The 14,466-nt window shown below is 41.5% G+C and overlaps 1 protein-coding gene across 2 annotated transcripts in view; it reads left to right on the forward strand.

Moving 5' to 3' along the window:
* The window catches only part of MALRD1 (MAM and LDL receptor class A domain containing 1), a 419,241-nt gene that overhangs the window by 59,790 nt on the left and 344,985 nt on the right, over positions 1–14,466 (forward strand). For both annotated transcript variants that reach the window (XM_069729529.1, XM_069729530.1), the window contains exon 6: positions 582–713. In XM_069729529.1, coding sequence (XP_069585630.1) covers positions 582–713 — 132 coding nt within the window. The remainder of the gene's footprint in view (positions 1–581; positions 714–14,466) is intronic.

The raw sequence follows: 14,466 nt of genomic DNA on the forward strand, positions 1-14,466 counted from the left end.
GGCCCCGATAACATACTAAAGCTTATACTCACCTCCTGGGCAGGTTCTCCCCTGGGGTCTCGTGCGGTGCTGTGACTCGTGACGCCGAGTCATCAATCATGAAGAGGAAGACCGGGCTGCAGCTGATCACTGGCGTCATCTTCATGTTTGATTTGTCCAAAGGCGGAGGCAGTAACATTGGCACTGATTGGGCACTAGCGTCATGTGTCACAACACCCGCAAGAGTCCTGGGGAGAGAAAGAGCCGACATCACGGGAACGGTGCCACCACAGGAGGTCAGCTTTAATATGTTATCGGGGCCAAACATTTTGATCAAGAAGGGGTTGTCCTAGTTGTCCGAGTAGTGGGCAAGCCCTTTAATGTACCTATAGACAACAGTCTCACATTTGCCAGGAACTGTTCTGATTTTTCAGAAACAATTCTGGCAAAAAGGGGACCCAATAAGAGGTCAAAAGCCCTGTCACTGCCATGTCATAGTTTCCATGATTTTAGTCACACAGATGTATGGTATGGCTAGCTACTGGCACTGTATTGTGCCTTTACTTGTAAGAACTGTGAATTTGTTGCTTTTATTTTCCCAGAAATGACCCTGTCTTGTGAGTTCAGTGCGGACACTTGCACGTGGACCTCAAAACCGTCATTTGGACACATCCCCTGGAGACACACGAATGAAGCGAACACTACAGATATGATGTCTCTGCAAAACCTCCGAGGTAATTACAAAAGTAATAAAGCATGAATAAAACATCTGCAGAAATACATAATTTGCAATGGGCCATCAGGACACATGAAAATGATTGCTTTTTTTTAAGGCAACGAATATGGTGGTTGTAGCTGTTCCTACAATTTGCCAGATGAAATAATGCATTTTTGAATGTAGAATTAATTGCCTAATAGGAACATGCAAAAATATCTAATTATATTTGCATAACACCTGCAGCAGCTCTGGTCGCAGGAGAGAAACTTACTGCCGAGAAGTATACTAAATTTCATTGTAATTTTCCCTTCCACGTATTCTATTTTGTTTCATTTACTTTATGTGTGTGGTGATTGTTTATGTGTACTGCAGGGGGAACGTAGAGCAAAATTAAATCTGTGCAATGTTTTTGCAATTAGAATTTGCAGTTTACTAACAATAAAGTATATCGACTCCAAGATTTGTTCTATTCTCGGCAGCCATAAGTCACATTTAAGTACAACTAACGTAAACCCATGTACAGTTTTCATAGGATTTACGCCCATCTTTCCATGCACTTATCACCTCATGTCTAGGCAAAGGGGTAATTAAAGAGAGCGTACAAGGGAGTAAACTTTTAGGGCTATCGTTTGGGAGGAAGTTGTTCATGGTGTTGAAAGGCAATGTCCCTTTTCCCAGTTCTACACTCTCTACCTCTGTGCATACCCCTAAACACTCACTGAATGTCCATTGGGGTGCCACCAAAGCCTCCCAAAATTGGACCTTGCTTTCAGAAAGTTTCAGAAGGTTTTGGAGGCACCTGGAAGACTTGCCAAATTCTTCAGATCTCGAGAAAGTCTCAACATTTTCCAGGAGCCTACAGGACAGTTTAGTAGAGTTGACTAGCATGCACATGGTTCACGTGCTCCACAGATTCCACTACCTGCTCCACTCTCCTTCTCTTAGTTTCCGATGACCTCTTGAACGCATGCGCATGGGCGCTATGACACCCGGAAACCACGGCACAGTGTAGGACATACAAACTTTTCATCATCTTCTGCTCCTCACCACTTGGTGACCCCGTTCTGTAACTTTACGAGGTCTTCACTTTGTGGCTGAGTTGCTGCAGTTCCTTCTACTTCTCAATGATACTACTCATAGCTGACGCTGGAATATTTAAGGGTGATGAAATATCACGTACTGACTTCTCGATAAATCATCATAGGTTTATTTTATATTTATTGATTACATATATACCGTAATTATAGACTTTCTTCACTAAAAGTTAGAGCGACTCATCACTGTCAAATCCCAAAGACGTCAAGGGCAGGAAGAAGAACTTCGCAGCAGATTGATAGAAGTAGTTCCTGCCGGGTGGTGGTTAATCTGCCCCTTCTACCACGGGTACCATACTATATGCACTATTGATTGTCACTGTGACAAGATGGGTCAGAAAGCTTCATTCTAAATAATGGACTTTGTCTCGGCGGTCATTTTATTCAGCATTTCATCCTAGGATGCAGTTTTTTGCAGCGCTATCAGCTAAAGGTTATTTCTATTAGCATAGTATGTAATTTCACATTACTGTTGGGACCTGCGCACCAGAGAAAAAGAAGTATAATCTCCCCATAAATGTCAGAATTCAGAGAGAAAAGGCTGAAGACTGATCTTTGACATTTCTAGAACTGGAATCATTGCATTAAGCAGAACACAAAGGTCTGGCCACGGAGATTGGGAGTTTGTTTTCTTTGGCATTTCTCATGATAATGTATTACAGAGTAAAATCTCCTTTATCCCAAGAGGAAACGCAGAATTCTTATATAGGCAAATGATTAAATGTTTACAAAGCTTTTTGTCTTTTTTTTTCTATTACTATATTGTTACTTTGCAACAGAGACATAACTAGTATTCATTAGTGATCCAACTTTACTACTGGGAGCCCAGTTGGGACAAATGACTCTTTGAGGAAGGGGCACTTTTTATGGCCTACACAAGCCGAAACATTTGTAAGGTTGTATTTCTGGAAGGGAAGACCCAAGGGGCATGTATTTTAGAAATGTACCTTGGGCACCAAGAAAGTTTACCCTAATCCTGGCAGCTGGGTCATTCAGGATGCCCCCGACTGATATTTAGAACGGGGATACACTTTTTTTTTTACCTGTGGTAGGCATTCAGGTAATTCTGCTTCTGATGTAGTCCTATACCTGACATCATGTATTCTGATTGAAGAGAAAGAGGGCAGCATCCAATCCAGGTGAAAAGAGTCAAAAGTCTTTATTCCGCCATCAAGTCATACAACGTTTCAACCGAGCATGGTCTTTGTCAAGTATACAATATGGTACAAATGGCCACCTTAAATAGTGTGGAGCTAGAGTAAGCGCCAATCACCATCAAGGGACGGCCTTTATTAAATACATATAAACAACAACAAAAAAAAAACATAACACTGTGTACATTGCCCGGTGATGTGATCATGTGATTGTACGTGGCCGCGCGCCGGATGTGGCTTGTGCGCATGCGCTGGTGGTCGCCTGGCGGCCGGTGGACATTGTGAGGTATATACCTTAAGGAGCGTGGGGATTGAGCTACTTATCTTAGAGCGCCAATTTATTATTCATCTGTGATTGGGTAAGGCGATTGTTTACAAAGGAGGATCTGCCGGTTGGTTGAGCGAAACCATGACAACTAGATAGCCCTAATATGATTGGGGTATACATATAGGGGTTGTGTCCTGTGTTAGTGCACTGTGTGTTTGATTAATAATTCTTGTATAGAATTGTCTTTTAAATTGATATAGCGATAATATCAAATATGTTTTGTACACATTATTATTTTTTTATGTTGTTTATATGTATTTAATAAAGGCCGCCCCTTGATGGTGATTGGCGCTTACTGTAGCTCCACACTATTTAAGGTGGCCATTTGAACCATATTGTATACTTGACAAAGACCATGCTCGATCGAAACGTTGTATGACTTGATGGCAGAATAAAGGCTTTTTACTCTTTTCACCTGGATTGGATGCTGCCCTCTTTCTCTTCAGTTGTGAGTACTTGTCCAATGGGGTCTATGGATTGTGGAGCGTGCATCCCAAGTATCTGAGTGCTGTCGGTTCTTGTTTTTTGTATCATGTATTCTGATGTCTATGTAATTCTGTGGACATGATGTGAGTGCAAAACCAGGAGCAGAGGTTAAAGTTGCGCTCAGGCTGTCATGTTTAAAGAAGCCCTCCCATCAAAGTTTTTATCTTCTTAATATATTGCAATCATCATATTATACAGCACTGTGTACGTACAATTGCTCATTTTGCTTTCTTCCCTCTAAATTCTTCTGTTTTCCATTAGGTTTATGACTTCTAAGCTCTATGTAGAAACAGGAGGTCAATTTTCCCTGCACGAGTCATCAGTCACTGCAAAAGTCCCTTGCAAGGGGAAGAGGGAGCAGCTGGGGACGGCTAATACAGGGAAAATTGACCTACTGTTTCTACACAGAGCTTAGAAGGATTCAGCTAGTCAGTTTCTAATCACGTGATGTCATAGGCCTAATGGAAAAGAGAAGAATTAGCTGGGTACAAAGGTAAAATGAGCAATTGTAAGTACACATTGTCATATAATATGATGATTGAAATATATTAAGAGCATAAAAACTTTGGTGGGTGGGCTTCTTTAAAGGCTTTCTAAGGTGATCGAAGGGTTGGACATTTCAGAGGTGGCAAGAAGCATAAATAAAAGGGGTTGTCCAGCTTTGGGAACAATTTTTGTCGCTTAACTGTATGTATTCTGGGCTAAAAATAATTTTTGCACTTGGTTTTCATAAAAAAATTGGAATAGATTGGGTTTTAGAGGCTTTCTCTGCATATTCAACTTCTTAGATAATAAATCAGCTAAGAAAACGTCTGAGAAAGACAAATAAAAGAATTACAAATTCTGTTTTCAGACCATCAAAACAAGCTCACTGATGGATTCTAAATTGACTCATTTGGCAGCCGGCAATAGACAGCACAAGACGGAGGCTATAGACGGCAAAGAGGGAACATTATTAATGAAACTCAATTGCAAAAAATGATTTACTTAATACATACATTTAAGTAAAAAAAAAGAAAATTGTCCCAGAAGTTGGACAACCTCGTTAACATCAGCGGTACTGCTTGCAGAATGTTTGGACTCTGAACAGTTATATTTATGGTTTTTTTTTGCAATTTTGTGAGAGTTGTTAGCTTTAGTCCAGACTCTCTTGGTTTGCTATCAACATGTCAGCCACTATGCTTGCTATAGCGGCAATTCTTCTTCACACGAGACTGATCTTTTTGTGAATGCTTTGATAAGTAAGCCGTTTGCTGACAGTGATAGAAGAATATGGTTTGCGTTAGATTTCCTCTATTCCTGGCGGTGCAGTCATCAGTGTCTGGGTGCAGGGCAACGCGGCAAATCACAAGCTGCACAGAATGTCATTGGAGTGTAAAGTGAGACGAAAAAGCTGGCATAGCCTAAAGCGGAGACAGAAAAGACTTGCTATTTACTTCCAGCCTCTGGGTCTAAATATGCAGCCCTCTCACATCTCTGAAAACTGCGACATCTCTGGGACAAAGGAGGGCTGACATGTGTCTCCTGAGAACCGCCGGGGAAATGTGACGTTAATGTGACTCAAGGGTAATACAGAGAAATGTGACATAGTTGTCTCTATACCTCTGTGCACTTAAATTTATCCGAAAAACAGCAAGAGGAGAACAATGTGTAGAAAGGACTGTAATGGAGGCTTTATTGGATCCAACCTCGAACATTTGGTCCATAGTCAATAACATATTTTACTCGCTATATTGGTGTTCCAATAAACTTGTTTACAGTGGCATGTAAACGTCAGGGCACCCCTGATCATAATTACTGTTATTGTTAACAGCTAAGCAAGTTGAAAATGAAATCTCTAAAAGACCTAAAATTAAAGATGACACATTTCCATTGTATTTCAGTAAAAAAATTCAGCTATAGTCATCTTTTATATTTTGAAAATTGCAAAAAGGAAATTGGGCCGATGCAAAAGTTTGGGAACCATGCATAGTTACTACCTAAAAAGACACAAAAGAGCATAGTAAAACCAAAAACACTCAGTTTCAAAAAATCAAAATTGTGATTTTTTTTAAACTGAGTGTTTTTGGTTTTACTATGCTCTTTTGTGTCTTCAAGTTTCTTGGTGGTGTGTGAGCATGTTCCTACAGACTTGTTCACTGTGCAAGTAGCCCATGTGTCCCTGTTTCCATAGTTACTACGTAGTAGCATCCTCTCTTGCAAGTATCACAGCTTATAAACGCTTTTTGTAGCCAGACAAGAGTCTTTCAATTTTTGTTTGGACGATTTTCATCCATTCTTCCTTGGAGAATTCTTCCAGTTCTGTGGGATTCCCTGGTCGTCTTGCATGTACCGCTATTTTGACATCTAGCCACAGATTTTCAATGATGTACAGATCAGGGGACTGTGAGGGCCATTGAAAAACCTTCCGCTTGGGCCTTTTGAGATTGTCTATTGTGGATTTTGACGTGTGTTTAGGAACATTATCCATTTGTAGAAGCCATTCTCTTTTCAATTTCAGTTTTTTACAGATGGTGCTATATTTGGATCAAGAATTTCTTTAAATTTCATTGAATCCATTCTTCCTTCTACCTGTGAAATGTTCCCCCGAGCCATTGGCTGCAACACAACCACAGAGCATGATTGATGCACCACCATGTGTAATGGTTGGCGAGATGTTCTTTTTCTGAAATTCTGTGCCCTTTTTTCTCCACACATACCTTTGATCATTGCGGCCAAAGAGATCTTTTTTAACCTCATCGATCCACAGGATTTGTTTCCAAAATGCATCAGGCTTGTTTAGATGTTCTTTTGCATATTTCTGATTCTGAATTTTATGGTGAGGAAGCAGGCGAGGTTTTCTTCTGATGACTCTTCTATGACGGACATATTTGTGCAGGTGTCTCCTATCAGTAGAACAATGCACCACAACTCCAGAGTCTGCTAAATCTTGAGTTTTTGAAGGTCTTTTACAGTCAAGCGGGGGTTCTCATTTGCCTCTCTAGCAATCCTACAAGTTGAAGTTCATGCTGTGTCCTCCGAAGTACACGCCTGCGCAAGGCAATCTTGGGTACGGAGGAGAGAATTGAAAGTGTTGAATTGCTGTTTAGGGTTGTGAGACAAGGAAGATATGAGAGATGAGAATTAGGTTTGTTTTACTGCAGCAAGTGTGGCCTTGAAAGTAGTGAGAGGCTGTTTGAATGCAATGAAGTGCTCGCTGGAGTGGGATCTTTTCCATCTCTGCTCTGCAACCCTTGAAGTCTGTCTCAGTTCTTTGGTCAGGCTGGTGTGCCAGGGCTGTCTGTTGATTTTGCGAGCTTTGGTATGTGTGAGAGGGGTAACCGATTCCAAGGCTACATCTATTGTGGTGTTATATAAAGCGGCAGCAGTGTCCACATTGTGTAAGGAACTTACATCTGTAAGACGTGGAAGGGATTCAGAGCGTGAGTGTGGATTGAGGTGTTTGAGATTTCTGCAAGGGTGTGCTAGTTTGTGGAGTGGGGATTGTGAATAAGGAGAGGAGAGGGAAGAAAATGTAAGTAGGTTGTGATCAGTAAGAGGGAGCTGCGAGTTAGAGAGGTTAGATAGGGAGCAGAGGTGGGTGAAGATGAGGTCCAATGTGTGGCCATCTTTGTGAGTGGCTGCAGAAGACTATTGAGCGAGGATATAGAAGGAAGTGAGAGATAGAAGTTTAGTGACAGCTGTGAGGGAAGTGTCAATGGGGATGTTGAAGTTGGCCATAATGATAGTGGGGAGGACATTAAGTAGCCAGGTAGTGAAGTGGCCAAAGAAGGTTGTGGCTGGCCCTGGGGGGTGGTAAATGACAACCAGTTGGAGGTTGGAGGGGGAATAGATGTGCACAGAATGCACCTCAAAGGAAGGGAGGGTAACAGTGGGTGGCAGTGGGATTTTGATGGAGCAGTTATCGAACAGGAGAAAACCAACTCCTCTGCCATGCGTGTTGCTGGAGCAGGGTGTTTGAGAAAGATGAAGTCCACAATAAGAAAGTTCAGCAGGAGAGGCTGTGTCAGAGGGGGTAAGCCAGGTTTTGGTGATAGCGAGGAAGGAAAGTTTGCTAGTAATAAAAAGATCATGGATGTAGGAACGCTTGTTGCAGACAGAGTGAGCGTACAATAGAGCTCCTGTTAGTGGGACTGGAGAAGTGGGGGCTGGGTAACTAGGTATAAGGTTAGAGAGGTTACTGAAATTTGTGATAGAGCGTGGTTGGGAGTTAGAAATGACTGTGGATATGTGGTGAGGAGGACCAGGATTTGGAGAGATATCACCAGCAGTGAGAAGGAGCAGAGAAAGTGTTAACACGTGGGAGCAGGAGAGGGCAGGAGGTGGCTGTCTGTGTTTGTAGACAGAGGATTGTATGTTGAGGAACAGATCTGAGGAGGAGGTGAGATGCATGGGGAGGATGGAGGGAGAGATGACCAGTTCATTACTAGGTGCAGGGATTATGGGAGTTAGTAGAAAGTGACGGATTATAGGGGTGAGAGTGAAAACAATCAGAAACATTGTTTACAGTAACTATGTATCCAGTTACCTTCAATTGCCTTCTGGTTAAATTATGGCTTAATTCATAGCTCATACTTCTATGATGCACTTATGTGATGCAATGGGCAGGCTGACGTCTTACAGACGTATGGTTTGCAATATATTTGCTAGAAAATGCATTCAGGTGTGGAGCTGAAGGGAGTGGTCTGTGATCATCTTGGTCAGATAAATAAGAGTGAGCCAGATGCAGAATGATCAAGGCAGAGTATACAAGGTAATAAATAACATTGGGGGTATAGCAGGAGTTATTCGAAAAACACAGATGATGCGAGGAGCCGAAGTAGGGAAAATTTAGCGTGGAAAGTTGGGTGACGTACTGAGTGGATGCAAGGAGCAGAAGTAGGGAAAATTGAGTTTGGAAAGTTGGGTGACGTACGTGAAGGGAGAATAGATAAATGGACATTCTGTTTAGAGTGCCATGGTGGCAGATGGCAGGGTACAGTCTGTATACATCATTCTGGATTAATTCATAGCTCACACTTCTATGATGCACTTATGTGATGCACTGAGCAGATCTTACCCTATTGTAACTACCTATGCTACAGTCAACTATCTACATCTCTATACGACCTGTCCTTTGACACTATACTTTACACTATACAGTACATCCTAAACTATACATTACTAACATTACTTCACACTATAAGTAACCATATCACATTACATTACAATTAATGTTACACTATATATACAAAAGGCGCAAGACATTATTCACACTACAATAGAACACATAACAGGATTAGTGTCTTCAGGGGCAGGAACGCTATAGCACAGTCCACCACCCTTACACCAGAATAGAGCATCACATGTCGTTACAGAAACCTTTGTAGGATATTATAGCTGCACGTTATAACTCCGCACAACTCATTGGCACAGAGCTGTAATCCGTGTGGTCATACGCAGAGTCAAAAGGAAAAACACAGCTTTATAACATCGACTCAAAGACATATCCCCGAAGATGCAAGTTAAATTCAAGGCATCCTCATCTTTAGCAAATGTAGTATCTGATTATAACTTGGCAGGAAGAATATAATTAAAGCTATCATTTACATTCCAAATGCTTGGAAAACATCAACAAGTCATTGTCTAGGTTTCTGGTTTATGATTTTGGAATAGACCTTTAGCATACAAGAAATAATTATAGATCCCATCCCCTGATAGACGAGCGATGAAGCCAAATCTTGGATCAATATTTATTATCCGTGAAACTCCGTGTCCTGTGGTTTGGGGGAGGAAGAGAGTGACACAACGGAAATGGGAGGTTTCATCCCTCGAGTTTTAACCTTTTTGTTATAATACATTTTATTAAAAAGTATTTGTAGTGAAGTAAAATGTCACCAAATGCTTGTATATGTCTTCCAGAAAAGCTCCAAAAGCCGTCACCGCTTAGCTGTACTAGACTGCTCAGTCTGATATTTTCATATTTGTATTTTCAGACATATCTTCATTTTGTCTGAAATTGTACATGATTCCATAAAGTCACCTCTTTAGCTGACATCGTGGTCATTAAAATCAATGGACATGTACTGATAAATATCAACAGATTTTCTTGGTAAAATTGGCGACAGTACATGTCAAACAAATGGGGACATAGCATGTTTATTAATGCATACCAAAAATAACAAAAAATACTGTAGAATAAGTAGATCATAAAATAATAACAACGTTTATTAAGTACTAAACCTTAAAGCCCCACTCCAGCATTTTTTTTAATTTCAGCACTGTAGTGGTGCAACTAATCTAAGTTTCCTGCCTGTAACATTCATCCTCCGCCATCTTTTGCTCTTCCTGGCGCCTGTCTGCTCCTGCGCCGCCATCTTGTGCCTGCAACTTTTTACTGACCGGAAGTCAGAGGTAACGATTACAAGTTCTCAGTGTAAGTCTATGGAAACCTCGTCCTGATCTCTTTCTGGCTCTCATAGGCTTACATTGAGTAGTGACTTCTGGTTTGCCCAGCAAACATTGGAGGCATACGGAAGGTCACAACGTGCAGAAGATGACCGGAGTGGTGCCGGTAACCGGAGACGACAACGGCTGGTAAGAATAAGACTAGGGGCAGGGAACTTAGATTAGGTGGACCACTCCAGCTCTACAATATAAAACACTGGAGTGGTACTTTAAAGGGAACCTGTCATCAGGTTTTCCCCATATAAAGTACGGCCATCACCATTAGGGTCTTTTTTTTTTACAGAATCCTGGAATGTAGTAAAAACGTCCCCAATCCAGCCTGAAGATCCCAAAAAAGAGCATTTATTATCCTCACAGAAGATGCGGTCCAGTCCGATGGTCGTCTCTAGTCTTGATCCGGTGCATGCTCTGTTCTTGTGATCGGCGTCCTCCTTTCCTGAGTAGGACACATCATCCACACAGTGTCCACCATCAAACTCCTGCGCAAACTTACCATACATATTTCTGCTATGCTGAGGGCTGAGCAAAGTAGTTTAGTGCGCTTGGCCAGGAAAGACCAAAGCGTGCAGCTGATCTGGAAGTAAAGCCAGTGTGATGGGGGATAAAGTGTGAATGACGTAGGACATATCAGCCACATAACTCAGGGAAGGAGGATGGCGATCGCAAGAAGAGACGAGGTCTGTGGGTATAATAAAAGGTCTTTTTTGGGATCTGCTGACTGGATTGAGGACTTTTTTACGGCATTCCAATATGCTGTGAAAAAGGCTCTAATGTTGGTGGCCGTACCTTAAATTGGAAAAACCTGGAGATAGGTTCCCATTAATTTTGCTGTCTGGGTTAGTACTTATCCCACATTTTTATTTAGACCTCTTATAATCTTTATTCTACATGAACTCTTTAGGGAGCTTTCCATTTACAAACCGTGGTCACTTTTTTTGGCTACTATTACGCTACTTTCACACTGGCGTTTTTTTCAATACGTCGCAATGCGTCGTTTAGGGGAAAAAACGCATCCTGCAAAGTTGTCTGCAGGATGCGTTTTTGCCCCATAGAGTAACATTACCGACGCATTGCGACGTATTGACACACGTCGCAACCGTCGTACGATGGTTGCGCCGTGTTGTGACGGACCGCTGGGAGCAAAAAAGGTAAATGTAACATTTTTTGCTGCCGACGGACCGCTTTTTCTGACCACGCATGCGCGGCCGGAACTCCGCCCCCAACTCCCCGCACTTCACAATGGGGCAGCGGATGCGCCGGAGAAATGCATCCGCTGCACCCATTGTGCGGCGCATCAAACGCTAGCGTCGGAATCTCGGCCCGACGCAATGCGAAGGGCCGAATCTGACGCTAGTGTGAAAGTAGCCTTAGTTCGTATATGTACATACCTGGTTTCTGTTTGGAAATGACGGTCAGTCTTTTGTTTTTTATGTCAGGTCAGTTACTTTGTGTAACATTCCCTTTATAATTCCATCTTCTTTTATAAATTACGCACAGTTTTAGGTCTACTTAATATTCATGTCGTGTTACCATTTCATTATTTGTTGGGAACACATTTTGAAATGTATTTTAGTGATGCCTTGCAGTCATAAAAAGCAAGAAAACACACCGATTTTCCTTATTTCCCCTCTGATATCACCCGATATTACCAAAAAAAAAAGAAAAAAGAATATAACAGTAAAAAAAGAATTAAGCCAAATGTATCACAAAAAAAAAAAAGACGGAGAAATTACTGGAATGTACAAACGAGAATTTTTTTTTATAGAGCTTTAAATCGCATGTATGAATATAATGTGCCTGGTCACGAACGAGGGTAAAAGGTCCAATCTTGAACTGGTTAAAGAAGCCCTCCCATCGAAGTTTTTTATCCTCTTAGTATATTGCAATCATTATAATATACAACACTGTGTAGTTACAATTGCTCATTTTGCCTTTCTACCCAACAAATTCTTCTCTTTTCTCTGCTCTTTGTAAAAACAGGAAGTCTCGTTTCCCTGCATGAGTCATCCCCCTCTTCAACTCCTGACCCAGCTGCTCCACTCCTCACCCTGCCAGGGACTTCTGCGGTGACTCATGACACATACAGGGAAAATTGACCTCCTGTTTCTTCAATGAGCTTTGAAGAGTTCAGCTAGTCAGTTTTTAATCACGTGATGTCATAGACCTAATGGAAAAGAGAAGAATTATCTGGATAGAAAAGCAAAATGAGCAATTGTAAGTACACAAATGCTGATGTAAAATGCTGACCAAATACTGAATGTGTGAACGTGGTCTAAACAGCAATATCATAGAAATGTATAGAAATGCCCCGAGACACTAAACCAAAGGCGCAGCACATGATTTTCTTAGTGCCATACATTCTAAGTCTGTGACTTGTGAAGCTTCTGTCTGCGCTTGTCAGTGATGTCTTTTGATGCTCGTTACGTGGTACGCTGTGAACAGACGGGTTTGAAAGGATCTTTTGTAAATGCAGAAAAATCACCTGAACTAAGAGAAACAATTTCGTCATTTGCAGCTTTTTGAAATTCTCCTGACGGCACGGAGTAAATAAAATGAGCAATTATGTACGTTTATCCTTTCCCATATTCCACCTCTTATTTTTCAGTTCTTTAGTAAAAAAAAATAAGCACAATGGTGACAAAAACACTTATAATATAAAGCTAAAGAAATGTTACACAATTAGAGAAACATCAGTTTTCTTTCAGTTAGGCCGGGGTCACACTTGCGAATGCAATGCGAGAAACTCGTGCGAGTCTCTCGCATCAATAACCGGCACTGGCGCCGGCACTCGGGACCGGAGTGTGCAGCTACATTAAAATGAGATCTTGGTGTGTTTTTGGCGCTGCATGTTTTTGCTGTGTAAGCATCTTACATTACTAGCAGTGATGAGCGAATATACTCGTTACTCGAGATTTCTCGAGCACTCTCGGGTGTCCTCCGAGTATTTTTTAGTGCTCGGAGATTTAGTTTTTATTGTCACAGCTGCATGATTTACATCTGTTAGCCAGCATAAGTACATGTGGGGGTTGCCAAGTTGCTAGGGAATCCCCACATGTAATCAAGCTGGCTAACAGATGTAAATCATTCAGCAGCAGCAAGAAAAACTAAATCTCCGAGCACTAAAAAATACTCGGAGGACACTCGAGCGTGCTCAGGAAATCTCGAGTAATGAGTATAGTCGCTCATCACTAATTTCTAGCAAAGTAGATGGGATTTATAGGAATCTCGTGTCCTCTGTGGTTTTATTTTAAACTGAATATATGCAAAAAACAGAAGGAAAACCGAATGGCACTAAGAATGAGGTATATACTCACTGGTGGCGAAGGTAACAACTGGGTCGACAACACCTTAAACTGTCGATCCATGGTATTGGGCGTGCTTGCTTGAAGACGCATGTGCAATAATCCAAAAAAAGAGAAGAAACGCCACACAGCTCAATCCTCCGTGTGGTAAAAAACCTTTGTCCTTTATTTCATACACCGTAACATGGACATGGTTACAAGGGGCAGGACGACTGCAGAACAAGCCGGTACAAGTGAAGGACTACTAGGACCCATTGAAGAGTGACAAGGTCAAGCGTGAAACGGCCGTAGTCCTTCACTGTTGCTGGCTTGTTCTGCAGTCATCCTGCCCCTTGTAACCATGTCCATGTTATGGTGTATGAAATAAATATTGAGCTGTGCGGCATTTCTTCTCTTTTTTGGATTATTTTAAACTGACCTTTCGAATCCCCAGCACGTCAATATCTCTTGCGGGGACGCTGAGTTTTTTCTGTGCAGAATTTCCCCATAGACTTGCATTAGGTGGGGACATTCTGCAGGTAAAAGTCGCACATGTGGATTTAGTACATTTCCGCAGTGGAAGCGCATCAAAAAGGCATGTAATGAGCACCTAAGTCTATCAAGACAGCAAAACAACAAGAAGCATCAAAAACCTATGTAAAGCATACCTAGGTATAGCAATAAAGTTTTGTCAAAGCACAAAAACAGGAAGTATCAAAAACAAAGCAGCTTTATTTAAAGAATGACATACCAAATGAGACGAAAAGCACAGCATCAAAAACGCGATAAAACCACTTGAAAAAAAGCGCACACAAAAAAGCAATGAAAAAAAACGCAAGAAAACTAATTTAAATTATAAATGAGGAAATGGGGCAGAAATTCAGCAAAATCGAACCAAAATCTCATCGTGGGAAAGTAGCCGTAGGGTCGTTGCGCAAGAGAAAAACAGTCCGATTACTCTGATCAGTCTTTGATCAGA

This window comes from Ranitomeya imitator, chromosome 6 (genome assembly GCF_032444005.1).
Source record: "Ranitomeya imitator isolate aRanImi1 chromosome 6, aRanImi1.pri, whole genome shotgun sequence".
NCBI lineage: Eukaryota > Metazoa > Chordata > Amphibia > Anura > Dendrobatidae > Ranitomeya > Ranitomeya imitator.